We start from the raw sequence: 19,936 nt of genomic DNA, 5'->3' as shown, positions 1-19,936 counted from the left end.
TTTTGGTTTTAAGTGAGATTCAACTATATTTATTATTATAATTTGTTTTCTTTAAGTGTTATAAAATATAGTATAATATTACTATATTAGTGTGATTTTTGTTTTGTATGTATTTTATATAAATAAATGAAACATTTTATACATCAAATTTTAATGTAAAATTGGCCTGTCTTAGGATTTACTTCCACTTGGGTATGGAGATATAAATCATGATTTCATCTAAACCAAATTATAGTCTATTACAAAAAACGTGTTATTTCAGTATTTAAAGCAATAATGCAAATACAAAAATATGTTCATACATATTTGTACGTATGTAACTTGTAAGACAAAATCTATACATTATGTATGATATGTATGACATTATGTATATATTTTGTATGTGAATCTAGACATTTATCCATCTAGAAATAAAAAGCCAGGAAATTGAAACTTAAAAAAAGGTAAATAATGTTAATGATGTTGGATTTCATGCCGCCCCCACCAGATGAGTCAATTGTCCTTTATAATGCATTTAAAATAGTTGTATTTTTAGTTTGCTTGAAGGACAACTTATGAGAAACAAATTGTATTGTTTTAAAACTTTTTGACCGAAAGTATCAAAAAACTAAAAAAATTTTGGCAAGTAGGAATTGCTCTGCTGTACAGTCGAGTGGGTCATTGTAATAGATGGGGTTATTCAATATAATATCTATCATTGTATACGAAATTATAATTATAAGCGGAGATGGTCTATCGACTTGATATTGCTATTAGAGTAACTTATTTTACTATTAGTAGGTAGGTACCTATTACGGAACGCTGAATTAATTTTAGATTCTAAGCGGAGCGATGAATGTATTGATTTTACAATTAATAATTATGTTTTTACTTTCTTGATTTTTAATCAAGTAAGTATGGTAATTGATATAAAAAAAGTCTTAGTTATCTTAGTTCATGCCATCGACCCATGATTCCCATTCTTGAAAAGTGTCTACCGAAATGAATCTCTATAATCAGTATTAAAGTTAAATTAAACAGCTGGAGACTTAAGCACTAGCGCTTATATGTCATAGTGGCTATCACGGAACTACAATTAACATTTGAAAAGTAATTGCATTCACTACAATAAATAAGCGCTAGTGCGTAAGTCTCAAGCATAGATAATACATAAGGTTATGTATTATCTATGGTCTCAAGCTGTTTAATACTGATAATGGAGATTCATTGCGGTAGACACTTTTCTAGATTCGTTGGGTAACCACTATCTTTAATCGTGGGATCAGCTAAATTTCTTATCTTGTTGTAAGTACTTCTTATCAGTTTTCAAAACATAATTTTTATCACCATTCACCAGTTTTAATTCTAAAAATTTAATTTTAAAATGACTTCTCCAAGATCAAAATCTCCTAAACCACAGAATTCGTTTAGGAAAGATGATAGCAAAGAAGAGACAACATTTTGGGACAAAATTGGGACGCTAGGACGTAAAAAGCGAATAAAGGAAGGTAAGCACTTCAACGTTACCTTATATGGTCATCACCAGTGCCCGAGACTTATAGTCTTATAGGGCTATAGCACTAGAAAATTATAAAATAGGTATGCGTTATGATATGCCTTGAATAAATGTAAAATATGCAATATAATACAGAGGAGGATTGGGGGAAATACTTTATACTGCTCAGAGGGTATACATGTGTCGCAATTTTTGATTTTAGTTGTCCTGTATTGTCATAAAGTATTTGATTGGGTCTATAAATCGGTCCTAAGAAATTGGTATAATTTCATGAAATATAAATGTAAGACTATGTTAACGATTTAAGCTCTACTTTTGGAGCGGTTTTTAATTTGTATTTCAAGATTTTAACTTTATGCAAACAAATTAACTTAAATTAACATTTAATACATTAATTTGAATTAGTTCATACTAAATATCACACATCCCTAATTTGTGTTGGCCCAGGTAGCTTCTACTGTAATAGGCTCTTTAAGTCACACAATATGCTGTATAAAATAAAAAAATAGATAAGTTATGTACAATAAACGCAATATCCACTTTCATAAAAGCATATTACCGAAACAATTTTATTCATAAACATAGTATCATTTGGTGAATGCTCTACACGATACAGTTTGGATAAACAGCGATCTGCAAGATATATGTTCAGGGTACAGCACTATACATTTTGAACAACCATTGTTGTTTTTGTTGAATAGGAATTTAGTCTTACATTTTCACATAAACATAATATACAATGTACAATGTACATACCGCATAAGTATCTACATAATTATTTTTCCACATTAATTAATAGTTAGCAGAATAGCAGAAAAAATATTTACATATGTTTGATTTACTATAGCTTATTCTGATATATTCTAATTTACTATAAACAAATAATGCTAGAAGTCTTGAGCTCTGGTCATCAATTAGTCATTGAGGTATTACTCGAATAATATAAATTTGACATTGTTAAAGTGCAAGAAGTTCAGGAAGAGGGTAAATATGCTATCGACTCGCCAGGCAATCCGGCTATGGCTGATGTTCCTCCAGAAGAATATACTCTTGGTACTTAATTATTTTATACCTACTCAAAACTTAAAAAGAGAAAATATATTGTTTAATTATTTGTATTACTTAATATTGTAGAGGAAAATGAAGAACGGACTATGGTGGAACCAAAGTCCTATTCTGATCCTAAATTACAAGAGTTAATGAACATTTTAATTGATTGGGTAAATGATGTGTTAGCTGATCATCGAATCATTGTTAAAAATCTAGAACAAGATCTATATGATGGACAAGTTTTACAAAAACTATATGGTAAATAATTAAACGTAACTTTAGTATTAAGGAAATAAAGAATTTAGTAAAAATAAACTTTAAATAAGAAAAATATTATACGTTGTATACAATATTACAATATTAGTATTTAATTTATAATAGAAAGATAACCCATGCAATACAAATATTCTTATTGCCTGGTCAATGTCTATTATAAAACCAATAGCAATAGATCAAAATATTTAGTCTATTCTGTGGTATTAGTTCATTTAAGGAATTAGTGACAAATTGGAATTTTTTTTAACTAACCTGATGGCTGATTAATTGATTAAATTATTACAAGATAATATTTTTTCTCTGTATACATTTAACAAATTAACAAAAGGAAGAAAATATATTTATAAATTTAAAATTTATCTTGATTTTAGTTCAAAAATATATATTAATTGTGTATCTATGTAATTTGTTTGATGTATATTAATTATACAAAAATACAGTGTTCTAAACTATTTATAATTAAATATATATTATATAATATAATAAACCTATATTTGTTTCAACTAATCTTAAATATTTTTTTTATTTTATAAATAATATTCAATGATTAATACACATTATTTCTAGAAAAATTGACTAACGAAAAGTTGGATGTTCCTGAAGTTACTCAATCCGAGGAAGGGCAAAAACAAAAATTGTATGTTGTTCTTGGATCTGTAAACAATGTGAGTAAACGCTGAAATTTAAACCCATTTTGATTAAAAGTTAAGAACTCTTTAAAATTTATTTTATTTTTCTAGATCTTGGGTCTGACAGGTAACAGACTATCACAACAAAAATGGAGTGTTGAAAGTGTTCATTCTAAAAACCTTGTAGCCATTTTGCATTTATTGGTATCACTAGCTCGTCATTTTCGAGCGCCAATTCGTCTTCCTGAAAATGTCACTGTCAATGTAGTGATTGTACAGGTGTTTTTAAAATAAATATAATATACATTTAAATAGTATTGATCATCTCTATGATTCATTCTTCTAAACATTAAATAATATTCATATAGAAACGTGATGGAGTTTTGAAAAATCGAACTGTAATTGAAGAGATTACATCCAGGTACGATGATCTTGGTATGAGATGCGAGCGTGATGCTTTTGATACATTGTTTGATCATGCACCTGACAAATTAGAAGTGGTTAAAAAAGTATGAAATACAAAATTATTTTTCAGAGTTTAATTTTATATTGTTATTGCCTTATTGGATTTTTCAGTCTTTGGTGACATTTGTTAACAAACATTTGAATAAAATTAACATGGAAGTTCAAGATTTAGACACACAATTCCATGATGGTGTTTACTTGACTTTATTAATGGGATTACTTGAAGGGTTTTTTGTGCCACTATATTCATTTAATTTGTCACCTCAAAATTTTGAACAGAAAGTACATAATGTCAATGTGGCATTTGATTTAATGCAAGAAATTGGACTAGCTGCGCCTAAAGCTAGACCTGAAGGTAACATATTTTATTTCTTAAAGTTTTAACAAATAGATTTTTATTTAATTGTTTAGGGATAGATAGGACTTGATGATAATAGAGAGGTAATGATAAATTGTAAGTTATAACTACTATCAAGAAAGTTCAAAATGAGTTGTTACATTTTTTAACTTTCAAGTGTAATATACTCAGAAGGCCAGAACTCCCAATACATCTTATCAATTACCATCCTTTACTTACTTACCAAAATATTGAATGCCTTGAACAGCGCAGAATCAGGCTTGATTTATATTTTATTTATAAATCATTAAATGGCTATATTGACTGTCCTAACTTCTTACTCCGTCTATCATTCAAAGTTTCCTCAGCTAACCTTATTCTTTAAAATCTCAAACTACTAATTATGCTACTAACATACCACTCATAAGAATCATACAATTTGTAAATAAATATAACAACTATCCATTTTATTCTATTTTCTTTACTAATTTTCAAATCATATTTATTCCGCTAACCTATTTAGGCATTAAAATTGATATATGTATATAATATTGATTGTGTTTTCTTTTGTTGTATACAAATCATTATTTTTATTGTTAAATAATATTTTCAAATGCTATGTATTGATAAATGCATATCATTACTAATTAGGTCCAAGCCCGTAAAATATTTTAATAAATAAATAAATAAATTATAAACAGTAAAAACTAATATATTTTCAAAACATCAATTAGCTTGGTGTTGCCAGTAGTGTTGTAGGTTGGACCCCTTGGTTAGAACATTTAAAATGCATATCATTTTTTTATTCCATTTAATAAATATTTTAGTTCTTAAAACCAAATCTTTGGGAAGTTCAAAGTTCAAGTAAAAAAAAGGTGGGTAAGTGGATGTCGCTCTGCTGTACAATATGTTACAAGTGGGTCACTGTAATACATGGTGTTAAATTTGAATTCAATGATATAATATCATTGTATTCTGAGCAAAAACGGTTAGGTCAAAAAGAGTCAAATTATTTTCAAAATTTTATCGTGTATAGAAAATGCGAATACAAACATTCAGTGAAATTTTAAAGTATCTACAGTTATTTGTTTTTTAATTACAACAAAATAGCAAAATCGTTACATGAGAAATCGAGTGAATATCAAATGTTGTAAAAATATGAATTTCAAACGCTCATAAAAATTTAATTTGACTTTCTTGTAGACATTTTTTTTTTTGATAAAGGTAGAAAAACTTATGGATAGTCTTATATTACATTTTCAAATCTTAGATTAGAAAAAAAATTTTCATGAATTCTCAACTCAAAATAATTTGCTAATTTTTCTGTATTTTGTCAAGATTTGAATTTAAATGCTTACAAATAAAAACTGTGACTGAGGATTTTTACACACCATTTTTCGCTACCTTGCATGTTTATTATGGATCGACAATGTACCACTATAAATACTACAAAAAGGTGGGTGAGTGGATGTCGGTCTGCTGTACACTAGGTTACAAGTGGGTCACTGCAGTGGATGGTGTTAAATTTGAATTTAATGATATAATATCATTGTATAAAAAAAACCATTCTGAGCGAAAACGGTCAGTCAGCCTATGATATTACCAAGTATATTTGTGAATAAAGTAATTTATATATAACCTATTTACGTTGAGCCTTGTTTTAAATTTTCAATCCTTGGCCATAAAAGTTAAAAATTTTATACATTTTTAACTACAATATAATTAATAAATTATAAATTTGATAAATGAGTGTATATCAAATGTTGTAAAAATATAAATTTCAGACGCTCATAAAAATTTAATTTGTCTTTCTTGTAGACATTTTTTTTTTGATAAATATAGATTAACTTATAGATAATCTTGTATCACATTTTCAAATCTTAGATTTAAAAAGAAAAATTTTTATGAATTCTCAACTCAAAATAATTTGCTAATTTTCGTGATTTTTCCATATTTTGTCAAGATTTGAACTTTAAATGCTTATAAATAAAAACTGTGACCAAAGGATTTTTAATTTTTTTCATCTGCCTTTGAAACAATAACCTAGGAGCCTTCTATTAACCATGTAGCCTTCTACGTACCAACAGTAGTAGGTATCTACTGGTTGAGTTAGGGCATATAAAAATTGATTTTTATTTTCAAATGCATGAAGAAAATCCAATCACTTTTACTGTTCTAAAAGGTGATGACAGACACAAAAAAAAAACACACATCATTGTAAAATCAATACATTTATTGTTCCACTCAGAATCTAATATTGATAAACAAAAAAATTTCATCCAAATTTTAGATCTGTTTTCTTGCTTTATTACTCAAAATTATATTTTTTATTCAAATAATATGTTTAATTTGTTCAATATATAAATTACCAAAAAGTATAAGTAATTTAATAATATAAGTCAATAATAATTTTTTTTTTTTTTATTTAGATATTGTAAACTTGGATTTGAAGTCAACTTTAAGAGTGCTTTATAATCTTTTTACCAAGTATAAAAATGTATACTAATCAAAACCAGATCTAATAATTGAGAATTATAATCTTAATGAAATGTAACATATATTTAAGTGACATCATTGGTAATCGAATACAAGATATATGCACTTGATGTATGAAATAAGGTAACTGCACTAATCCAATAATTAAGTGATTTGCTATAGTAATACCTTGACAATCAATGTTATAATTAAAATATTTTGGTATTATTTAAGTTTTCATATTATACTATTATACTATATTTTATATGCAATTGTTATAATAATAAGACAACTAACTAACTAATTCTATGTATTTACTATTTATTAATTTAGAAATATTATTTAATATTTTATTATAGGTATTATAACATTTCATATTTTACCAATATTTTATTGTTTCATTCACAAACCAATATACATTTTACAATGTTTAACTATAGTCCATATTATCATAAACTTAATGACTAATATTTGTTTAAGTAGACAAGTAGTCTTGTTGGATTTTAAATTTGAATGAGTTTTTCATCCTATTTATTTTTGGTAAATAACTTTTTAAATATGAAATAATATTAATCTTTATGATTTGAAATATTTGAATACAATATTTATTACTAAATTAACAAAATTAAGAGTAACAATAAAAAATGTGCATTTTAGATGTTTATACTTTATGATAGGTATACATATATAATCATAGTCGGACTGGCCTGGACCACAAGTCTGCAATTGCGGACGAAGCTTCGGCTTAATTATGATAATTAGGTTCTAATTGTGTACCTATTAATATTATTATTCATTTAGAGTAAATAAAAATACAAAATAAACATTTTTTTTTCAAATCAGGAAACGTATTTTTATTTACAATCTTGAGAAGTTCTCAATAATTATTAAAATAATGGCATTATCTCTATCATTCTACGGATTTAATAGCTATTTATATACAAATATGTATCATTGATTATAAATAGTGTAAAATTGTTGTGACTATTAAATATTATATTATATTTATACCGGCGTATGCGTATCACTTGGTATTCACATTATCACTGATTGTAACTGAATTATTATATATTTTGATAAATATTGTACTCGTGACAATTTGAATCGGTGTTTTTCTTTATAATATTTGATATCATGGGTGGTGTAGCCAGTGTAGGGACTACGCCCCAGTGGCGTAATTTGGGGGTTAGATGCCTGGATAGGAGGGATTTCCCCTGTCTGATAATAAAAAAAATCCGATGGATCTCTAGGCCTCGTCGTCAATTTACTTAGAACCTGCAGAAAATGTCTTTGAATTTAAGAATATGCTCAATATAAATTCTGTATTGAAAATAAAGTAAAACCAGTTAATATATCGAATGATTGAATTTTACGTAGGTACGTATTTAGTTATTTGTGCCTATATGGCTGTATGATAAATATGCAAGATGACAATTGTATTAAAAAAAAAAAATTCTATGTACTTGAAAATCGCATTGCGAGTGAAGTGACCTTTTTTCTGGGTTAGTCAAAATATTTTCCTCTGGCCCTTTTTTACAAATTGTGGACTGGGCCTTTTCAAGCCAGGCTGACACTGTATATAATGTGGTTATATAAAGAGGTCTCATCAGAACTTTAAATGTGGGCCAAAATTATATGGTTACACATTAATGTACACCACTGTAACTCTTATAAATTAGACTTATTAAAGTTTTAATATTTAACTCAGAATTGACACAAAATTATTTTAATATATATTTCAATACATATTTATAAATAAAAATTGGATACAAAACACTTTAAAAACAAGAACAGTAATAAAAAAAATAACTAAAATATATCACAAGTATAATACTTCTACAGAATCGCATCTTAGTTTATTGTTCACTTTGATAAACTTTATTTTATAGCTACGCTGTTGGTGTAAATACAGTTGTTTTTTGCAAAATACTACTTGATCATCAACAACACTACTAATCCACGTGGTTGACGGGAAATACATCGCAGACAGTTTATGTGTTTCAAGTGCAGTGTCTTGTGTTGAAACAGTTAAATATGATGTAGAATTATGTACTTTACTACAATATGAAATGGCATCACACAAACAAGCACATAGCATGTGTGCTAGTCTTATAGTTTGATCACTATCTTCATTCCTATAATAATTATTTAAGTCTGATACTAAAATTACATGTGGCACATTTGGACTGGTTTCGTGTATTGAACAAGTGTACTTGACAAGATCTTCCCATTGTGACAATGTTCTAGATGTGAAAAATGAAAAAATGTGGTTTAATGTTAAAATTAAATAATTAAATGGTTGGAAGTCAATGAATTATAGATCAATTTAATTACAGGAATGTAATACGATTCAGTGCATGTACACTAGGCGGCTTGGCACCATCTAATGGAATTGGTAGGGATTTTATCTGAGATATTTGAATGTAAACCACTCGATATCCAAATTCAGACCAGTATACAGCGCTCTATATATTGTAAACAAACAAAACAATATTAATATTTACAACTTTGCTAAATAAAAAAATGTAAATGTAAATATATAGGTTTTGAGTGAAATGATTCTTACATTCTTACAGTTTTTACATTTTTATTATTTTCTAATTTCTACTGTAAACATATATTATGGGTAGGTGTTAGTAGTACTAAACAGTTTCATAAGATCCTAACAACTATCCTAGCCATAAACACTACTTAGGTGGGGATCTCATTTTTCCAATAGCTCTCAGTTGTTTATATCTAATAATGATAAACATTTAATATTATTACTATTGTACAAATACTATATTACCAAATGATTAAATATAAATGTTCTATAAAAATATATTTTTATGATACTGACAATAAAAATATGAATCTTAACAAATAATTAAATCAACTATTAAAGCTTTTTTAGTTAAATAAACCATCTGCTATAGATAAGTATTTGGTTAAATGCTCTTAAATTTATAGATAATACCCCACATTTTAAAATTAAAAATGTACTGTAGTAAAAGTGGGTATACGACTTATACTTAGTCTACAAATCTTATTTAGGTTTATATTAACTTTTTGGCTGCATACTACTTATACTTCTTTCCAAATAAGAACACACCGGGTGGCAACCGGTTCCCGACCAGCTGTGCGCATCTCCCATATAAAGGCATAGATAGGTAATTACCAGTGGAAGGGGAAAAAAATTCACAAAATACATTCTTATATGGAAAGAAGTATAGTACTTATGTAGGTTCAATAGCCACCATGCATCCCGTTAGTTATATCATGTAATACAAATTATTGACATCAATTGTATATACCTACCAAAAGTTTATAGTTGTAAAGCTAACTAACTACGCAGGTAGTTTAAAAAAGAAAATGCTTTGACCAAAATTAAATTAGAATTTTTCTGATAATCGGTTACAAGTAGTACCTATGCACCGCTCTTTTTTAGTTATAAATTATAATGTAAACGTTAATTAGTATCATTATATTTATTTACTTTGAAATAAAGCGTAACATTATAAAAGAATTTAAAAATATTACCTACTTCAAATAATAAAGACTGAGAGTAAGCTGCTGATGTGCCACAAAGCAACGTACATTTTACTTTAGAATTGTCCATAGAAAATAAACTATTGAAATCTGGAGTAAAAACTAAAGACTTGAATAACACGCTTTACATTTTTACATGGTATAATATTATAGTATATTATTAATTAATTGATTTACAAATAAGACGTGAACCGTGAAACCGTCGTCCGTCATGGCTAAATAGTAAATTGTATCGTTACAATTTACGTAAGCCGAGTGCAGACTTAACTTTTTAAAATTATATTTTTATCACTTGTTGACTGATAAGTGATAAGTGATAGATATCTTTTTGCTTAGATCTAGTACATCGGAATTGCGTAAACAAGTGGCGGATCCAGAGGTGGGTCATTGTTCATTATTGCCTATTGGTCCTTATTGAATTCCATATTGAATTGGTAATTATTAGTATTTAGTAATTTACAAGTTACAAGTAGTACCTACAATAAGTACACCGAGTAATAATTTCGTTGTTAATTTATTGTATGTATAATAATGCTGATACGCAGTGATACCCTTATAAGTCTAAATTATATTATTATGTAATTATGTATAATGTATATGCATTTTGTGAAAACCTATAGGTAGGTACCTACGTGCTATGCAACCCACAGGTGCAACTAGGTTTAAATTTCTGGGCTACAAACAGCCCACCTAACAAAACTATTAATTTAAAATAACCCATAATGGGCTTGTATCAAAATCAATAGGTAGAGGATATTTTTGGGGGGCTAGATGGTGGGGGAAGCTAGGGCCACTTACTCCTTACTCCTTAGCCCTCCTAGTTACGCCATTGTAACCAACGATTGTATCACAGAATAATAATTGTATGTACACACTGTACATGTTATGGTTATTATGAATTATGATAATAAAGGAAAATGGAGAAGGGACCAAAATCTTCATTACTCGTTTTCTATCAATAAATTATTATATTATACCTCATGTAGTAAAATGCATAAAATCTTGCACAATGTCAATATGTAACAAAATATCAGTGTAGGCTCGACAATAATTATTTTGAATATTTAAATACGGGTGCTAGGAGTTTGTGCTATATATTTATTTTTTGAAATAATTTTTCGGTGGACAAATTTTACTTATTATATGGGGCATAGATACGGCTATTATTAAAGGTGCAACATTTAGGAAATTTTTAAACTCGTCTTATCCGTCCAGGATCTATGTGTTAGTTGTAAATGATTATTAGTGTGAGTTAAATGCAATGCTAATACCGCCTCATACGAGCATGCACATGTCAATAACTCGAAAACAATATAAAATTCAATATACGAATTTTACGACAACGTGCTTATTGTTTTGACAAAATTAAAGTTAGTAAACTTAAACGTAGTCTGATTTTGATTCTGAAAAAATATTTGAATTCAGCAGAAAAATGTCTGTAGATCGAAACACTTTCCGTTTTTAATATGAATTTGAATTTGAATTATGATTTGAAAAAACTCATATTTTCAAGTTTTCAATTACAATTCACAATAATATACGATTTAATTTTTACAAAGTGTTCTATACAATCTATATACCGTTTTTAGCCAAGCTCAATTTTTTTTTTCAGAATTGAAATAGGTCAACGTAAACCAACTTTATGTTTGTCAAAACTTAAGGTATTTTGATTTAAAACTGACGGCAGTAGCGAGGCTCCTTAATGCTTAATCAATGAACCAATAATTTTATGTTCGTACAGAATAATAGGTTTTGGAATCTAATTGAAATCAAAATCTACCGTTTTAAAGGAGTTTAATATAGTAAAATTTGCACATTTTCGTGAACTTTACGTGTTTTGTCAATATTTGAACTTTAAATGCTTATAAAAAAAATTGTGACATTATTTTTAATATTTTTCATCTGTTTCTTAATATAAACATTAAGTCAAAATTGCATGTATCTATGGTCATTTGTTATAGAGTTACACCAAAAACCAAAATCGATTTTGCGTAAAAATTCCTGTTTTTCCTTAATTATTCTTTTGTTTTTCACGGTGCTTTTAAAAACTACTGGGAAATTTTTACTTTTGACCACCAAAGTATCAACTGAATTCACTTTCCTATCAGAAAAGCTACCGTTGAGAAAATCTAAGCACTTTTACTGTCCTAAAAGGTAATGACAGACACACAAAAAATAAACACACTTCATTGTAGAATCAATACGTTAATCGATCCGCTCAGAATCTAATATTATAGTTTTTAATATGTGGACAAAATTATAAAGAATCAAATATTATCGCTGAACCCACGTAGGTGAATCAGAATTTCACTTAATTTCGCATAATTTGGATAAAAATGTATCTGCCTGATTTTTCCGGAGTAAGCGACGAATATACTAAAATATTATACGATTACCTATGTATTATAATATTTATGCATATAGGTCAAAACCGTCGTGAGTACAATACTATTTATTATACCATACTAACCTAACCTAACCATACATCATTATTCCCCCCTCCCCCATGAGTACGCCACTGATACCTAGTCATAAATCGCATTTTTATAGTATAATGTTGTTATTTATGTTCGTTAATTCATATTAGTGTAATAACGTCCACAAATCATATTTCAACACTATATTTACCTATTAAAATAGTTTTTATATCTTCATTAGACAAACTTGTCTCAAAAACCATTTCAAGATAGGAACACTTCATAAAAAAAATGTATTCCAAGAATCGCGAGAAAAATCACTTGAATATTCTATTGACCCCTAATACTAGTATAGGTACCTAATACTGTAATGGATTTGAAAGTTCAGGTGTCAACCACTCAATTCAACGTGTAATGAAATTATCCCCAAAATTCTAGGAATAATATTTAGGTAATGTAAATATAATAAAGCGTTTAATGTTTAATGGAATGTCATTGATGTTTTCTTTTGGAATTATTTGTTCATGCTAAGAGTGAATTATTTCGTGTTAATGTTTTCCTACTTATATATTTTAATTTGAAATTTCTTGATTAAATAAAAAATAATGTTATCAGGTTCCGTTAAAGTTAAGGTGATTAAGTTTAACAGTTGTAGTTCAGCTGGTTTCTTTTCCTAGCGTTGAAATTGATGTCGTGTCAGAAAAGTTGCAGAAAGTATAGAGTGTAATTATTAAGAACTCGTGTTTCAAGTGTAAGCTATACATAGGATAGCGCGATAGTCGAGAGATCACAATACGTTTGGGAATTTTACTAACGGGTATTATCTCATCAAGCCTGCAGCCCCTTAGGCTTTCACAAATCACAATAAATTTATTTCGACGACCCATACATTACACGTTTATTTAAGTAGGTACCGTGGTACTATACAGTTAGAACCCAGGCTCAAACTTCCAAAATGATGACTTATTGGCTGAACTTTTAGGAAAATTTTAATGATTCTATATTACATTTATTTACTCATGATTATTGATTAATTCTTTATAGTTAATCATGCATTTACCATGTGAATTGTATTCCATGCGTCTTATGTGAACCATAAAATATTTTTCTAAAACAATATCAAAGATTTTGAACGGAATACTTGGAAGTACCATTATAGGTGAACCTATACCTATATATGTATATAATAGGTATTGTATATTATATAGTGTGCCATAGTGCCAAATTGAGGAATCGGAATCTTTTCTATATTATTATAGAATTATGAATAATATGTTTAATATTTAATGGTAATCAATTAGTCGCATCTACCATAAGTAAATTTAGTATAAGTGTAGGTATTCGGTATATGCAAGTAACACATGCTTAGTATCTGGTCTTATTTTGATAATTTACTTACCTTGCGTTGTTGTATTATCCGTTTCACTACAAGTGCCGGATTAAACATTAGTACCCAATAGGCCTCTAGCCGCTGGGCGGTTAACACTGTGGGACCAATAGAAATGTATTATTTAGTATCTACTTGCGTTTTTAACTTACTGTACTACCTATTCAATAATTAATATAAGCAGTTTTAATATTAATCAACAAATTGTAATAAACAAAACAATGTTCATTACATTTTTTCACTACAATTCTTATTTATTTACAGAAAAAATGAATTAATATTTTTACTTTTCCCACTTATTAAAAAAGTGATTCTTAATAACTAATTAACTTAAAATAAATTTTAAAAAATATGAACTTCAAATATTTACGGTGGTCGATGCGAAAGCTTGTAACGCATCAAAGCACGACGATAATGTTCGTCGCCGCCTGATAATATACAATAAATATTATCAAGTATTTATTTATTTAATTCGTCAACAAAATACATGAATTTTTTGCAAAAAATATTTTCTACTGCAGTATAATATTCATATTGACTTTTCTGTTAATCTGTGGATAATTAAAAAAAAAAAGAAAAGTTTTTCCGTTTTCTCAAGGCTTCTTTAAGAGTATTGGGGCCATTAGGCGGGTGCCTACATCGCCTAATGGGTAATCCGGCATTGGTGGCTATACTGGCTCAGTGTTGGGAAAGTTCCTTTTAAAAAGGAACTCGTTCCCGTTCCTCGTTCCTACTGTAAGAAAGGAACTCGTTCCCGTTCCTCTTTCCTGTCCCGAAATAAGAACGCGTTCCCGTTCCTTTTTAAAAAGGAACGCGTTCCCGTTCCTTCATGTTCCTTTTTTTGCAATTTGAGTGGTGGTCAATGGTGTATTTTGCGAACAATTTTTAAGTCAGAAATAATCGAACTGAGAGAGTTAACCGATTATTTCTGACTTAAAAATTTTTCGCAAAAAACACCATTGACCACCACTGAAATCGGTTAACTCACTCCTTTCTAGGAGCACCGATTTTTAACAAAAATGATTTGTCTTAGATTTTTTTTGTTATAATTCAAAAGTTGTATAGCGTAGACTTGAAACTTTATATATATACATTCATATTGCATAATTGCATAATATTATACATTTATATTACTATAGTAGTATAGTATACAGTGTATAGTGTGTACTATACACGATACACCACACATAGAGACATGCTATAGGTTATAGGCTTATAGCCCATAGGAGTATAGGACATAGTATGATACAACAATCTGTTTTTTTTTTTAATTCAATTTATTTGAAAAAATATTTTTATACTGACATTTTGTTTTGTTTGAGAAGAACTAATTTGGCGCGCGGAACCGGAAACGACCTGGAACACGACACGTAGTCGACCGACGGCGTCGCGGCTCAGTTTTGGCGCGGAAACACACTATATGCGCTTCATAAAATATACTGTGGCACTCAACGTGTTAAAATTTTTTCATTATTTGAGGAACGGAAATTTTCGTTCAAGTTCCTTCAAAATAGGAACTCGTTCCCGTTCCTCGTTCCTATATTTTAAATGGAACGCGTTCCGAGCTTCGTTCCTATAAAAGGAACGCGTTCCAGGAACGCGTTCCTCAAGGAACGCGTTCCTTCCCAACACTGTACTGGCTACATTATAAAACACGTAGATAAATATTTTTAAATTAGTACACGCATCAACGTTCAAATATCCTATACTTCCATATTTCCATCGACCGATTGCTATTCATAGACACCTAATAATATATTTTGTAAAATATTGGATCTTACCAATTTTAGCAACAAATAGACCATAATGTAGGTATAGGTAGTTAACTACTTATATTATACACGAAGACAAATAAATATCGCACCAAACTTCTGTGCTAACGGCTAACCTATAAATGCGTACAATAAATATTATTTTATCGCCGCCGTGGCCCGTGGACCGTGGTGTGGCATCATGTGCTTATAATAATTATTACTATATGGTGCAGAATTTGAACCAATAATATATATGTGGCGAATATATTTATAAATGTATAAACATACATTTTGATCGTAAAAACATGCTGAACTCGGTTAAAACATCAATGTACTTTTCAACTCTATTTCCCAAAACCCCATTAGAGCGCTCTGTATATTTCCAAAGCGGATTTGGCCTCGTTCATTCTCTATACAGCCGTAAAGCTTTTAGCATGTACCACCGTGAACACACACACACATATAGGTAGGCGCGCACACATACAAGTTAACAGGACTTTTTGTGCAAAGCCTCTTAATTCATGCTCAATAAACTCTCCGTGACGTATGTATACTATACCAGTCAATTTTTTTTCCGTTTTCACCCGCCAGCCGATTTCTGGTGGCTGACCCTCGGGGGACTATCGTACCCGACCCCCGAACACCCACCAACCACCCCACCAACGTGTATTGGTAACAGCTGCCATTGTTCCCGCCGCATTATTCCTGAGGGCACTGCAGCCGACTCTCTCCCCCCGCCACCACCGCCTCTCCACAATCATACCCGGCCCCGTCTTCGATCCACCCGTCGACCCACGCACACTATTTTATTGTTATTATAACGATACTTTATTGTGTTTAAATATTTGGGTTAGGATTCTATTAAAACCGTATAGTTTGCGCGCGCTCGTGCATGTGTGTGTATGTGTGCGTGCGTGCGTGTATGTGTGCGTGCGTGCGTGTATGTGTGTGTGTGTGTGTGTGTGTGTGTGTGTGTGCGCGCGGTGGCGGCGTGGCCCCGCGGAACTCGTTAAAACACTGATTAATATTTATTACGGCGAACCCACCTCGAGGATATTGTTTACACGGTTTTTAACGAGTTTAAGGGGGTTTATGTATACTGAGGCCGGAGAAACGCGTCATTTCTTATAGCTATATATATAGGTACCTCTTATATAGTATATATTATATATAAAAGTATACACGCGTGAGATACTATTAAGAACACGTTTATTTTGCAGGAATCTCGCGGTGCAAAACGATACACATGCGCGGTCGTTTTCATTGCCATTTTAGGTATTCGTACATCAATATTATCATATTATATTAGGTATAGATACTGCGCTGTGCACCGTTATACGACGCAATCGAACGGTTATTTTAAATAGGCATAATAATTAATAATATACGTACACAAAACATAACACAACGACAAAAGTGTATAATAAATGCACTATAATACACCGCAGTCCGAACCTATATAGTAGGTACTCCGCGGATGTGGAATGTACGATATACTCTACTGAGCAACCAGAATTTTTTTCCATACTTCGTTAGGTTAGGTTGTGAATAAAGTAATTTATATATAACCTATTTACGTCGAGCCTTGTTTTAAATTTTCAATCCTTAGCTATAAAAGTTGAACATTTTATATATTTTTAACTACAAAATAATTATTAAATTTTAAATTTGATAAATTTTGTCAAAATTCAAACTTTAAATGCTTATAAAAAAAAAATTGTGCCTATGTATTTTTATATTTTTCAACTGCTATTGTAACAATATATCAGGAGTCTTGCATTAAATTTTCACGCTTTTTTACCAAACAAATAAAATTTTATTGATATTTATAGAAAAAAAAGTTGAAAAAATTGAAAACTGACAATGTCCGTAAACAGCTCAAAAACAAAATCAAAATATTTTCAAAATTGTATGGTATATATAAAATGAAAATATAAACATTCAGTAAAATTTTCATGTATCTACAGTTATTCGTTTTGAATAACAACAAAATAGCAAAATCGTTACATGAGAAATCGAGTGAATATCAAATTTTGTAAAATTATGAATTTCAAACGCTCATAAAAATTTAATTTGTCTTTCTTGTAGACATTTTTTTTTTGATAAATATAGATTAACTTATAGATAATCTTGTATCACATTTTCAAATGTTAGATTTAAAAAGAAAAATTTTTATGAATTCTCAACTCAAAATAATTTGCTAATTTTCGTGATTTTTCCATATTTTGTCAAGATTTGAACTTTAAATGCTTATAAATAAAAACTGTGACCAAAGGATTTTTAATTTTTTTCATCTGCCTTTGAAACAATAACCTAGGAGCCTTCTATTAAATTTTCAGGCTTTTTTACTCAACAGATAAAATTTTACTGATATTTATAGAAAAAAAATCTAAAAAAAAATGGAAATTGACAATGTCCGTAAACAGCTCAAAATATTTGGGAAATGTTATGGTGTATAGAAAATGCTAATATAAACATTCAGTCAAAATGTCATGTACCTACGGTCATTTGTTTTAGATTTGCACCAAAAACCAAAATCGATTTTCTCGAATACAGATTTTGCATAAAAATTCCTGTTTTTCCTTAATTTTTCTTTTGTTTTTCACATCGCTTTTGAAAACTACTGGGAAATTTTTACTTTTGACCCCCCAAAGTACCAACTAGATTCACTTTCCTATCAGAAAAGTTACTGTTGAAGAAAATCTAATCACTTTTACTGTCCTAAAAGGTGATGACAGACATAAAAAAAAAACACACATCATTGTAAAATCAATACATTCATCGTTTCGCTCAGTATCTAAAATAGAATTATTCAAAAATTCCAATACATTTTTCATAATATGTGATAATGTTTCAAAATAATAATTCAAGTACATTTAACAGTATATTTAATAGATACCTATTTTATACTTACACAATCCATTAAATAATATTAGATCCGTTAGTCGTAAAAAAATTTAATAAAAATATTAGGGATGGGGCCGATATCATTTTTAACCGATATGTTATGTAAATTTAAAACCGGTAACCGATATATTCAAATCTTTGAATTTTTATCCAAACGCATGAACTGATATTATAAAATACCCGATAATTCTTACTGATAACCGATAATACTTACAGTTATAACCGCGCGCAGATCTGATAATATTAGATTTTACATATAAGGATAAATTGTTTTTTTTTTATATTGGTTCAAATATCGGTTTTGAAAAAAATCCGATACCGATAAAACCGATATTACCAATATTGGCCGATAATCGATATCGGTTTGCATATCGGCCCAGCCCTAAAAAATATTAATTTATCAAATATTATCAATATTCCGTACTACCGCCGTCTACCACCACATCCGTGTACCACCATGTAGCCTTCAACGTACCAACAGTAGTAGTTATCTACTGGTTAAGTTAGGGCATATAAAAATTGATTTTTATTTTCAAATGGATTATGAAAACATTATGTTTTTTATAAATAAGAATACTTTAATATTTAAGTTTAAGTTTAAATATTACATTTTATTTTTATAATGTTTTAAAAATGTATCATGATGATTTAAAAGTAGAAATTTCAGAAACTAAATTTTTTTAAATAGTTGTTCATTTTTAAGTGAACTTTGAGATTGATGATACAAGAAGGTGAAAAAAAGTCACATGGAGTTACTATAATATTTATCACAGACTTTTTACTTCTAGACTTATATACGAGTTCATAAGGCACAAACTGTGCCTACCTAACCTAACCTATCTTTTGATCTATATAGTATGAGAGATTGGTTATGTTTATTTAAATAAAACATTTTATTTAACAATTATTGTGAAACATTATAATTCATGATGAATTTCCAATCACAGAGTATTAATAATTTATTCTGAATACAACCGACATTCGTTGATTTATAATTTATATTTATAGTATGGTGTTGGGTATTATAATGCAGTTTATTGTATTTTAATTTTTAAGTTTATTAAATGCCATAAAGAGGCAATATTTTTATACAAATTTCTAATCAACTACAAATTGTAGCTAAGACATAAAATTTTCAAAAAAATTATAAGGTTTTTAAATATTTTTTAGTGAATCCTAAAAAAATACGAATAATTATTATAGTAGTGGTACTGTA

General features: G+C 29.0%; 2 protein-coding genes across 2 annotated transcripts; one reads left to right on the top strand and one right to left on the bottom strand.

The window, feature by feature from the left end:
• The first annotated feature begins 1,208 nt into the window (after positions 1–1,208).
• LOC132948945 (beta-parvin) lies at positions 1,209–7,825 on the top strand. The gene is made up of 8 exons (XM_061019648.1): positions 1,209–1,487; positions 2,459–2,548; positions 2,630–2,803; positions 3,389–3,486; positions 3,562–3,729; positions 3,819–3,959; positions 4,027–4,270; positions 6,682–7,825. Exons 1-8 carry the CDS (start codon positions 1,364–1,366, stop codon positions 6,756–6,758), a joined length of 1,116 nt encoding a protein of 371 aa, XP_060875631.1. The 5' UTR covers positions 1,209–1,363; the 3' UTR covers positions 6,759–7,825.
• A 576-nt stretch (positions 7,826–8,401) lies between these two features.
• On the bottom strand, positions 8,402–10,558 carry LOC132948946 (uncharacterized). The gene is made up of 3 exons (XM_061019649.1): positions 10,251–10,558; positions 9,062–9,192; positions 8,402–8,970 (listed from the first exon to the last, which is right to left on the bottom strand). Exons 1-3 carry the CDS (start codon positions 10,323–10,325, stop codon positions 8,547–8,549), a joined length of 630 nt encoding a protein of 209 aa, XP_060875632.1. The 5' UTR covers positions 10,326–10,558; the 3' UTR covers positions 8,402–8,546.
• Positions 10,559–19,936: the final 9,378 nt, after the last annotated feature.

Source organism: Metopolophium dirhodum, chromosome 7, assembly GCF_019925205.1.
Source record: "Metopolophium dirhodum isolate CAU chromosome 7, ASM1992520v1, whole genome shotgun sequence".
Lineage (NCBI taxonomy): Eukaryota > Metazoa > Arthropoda > Insecta > Hemiptera > Aphididae > Metopolophium > Metopolophium dirhodum.
The sequence above is the reverse complement of the archived record's forward strand: the minus strand, read 5'-3'. Positions and strand labels throughout refer to the sequence as shown.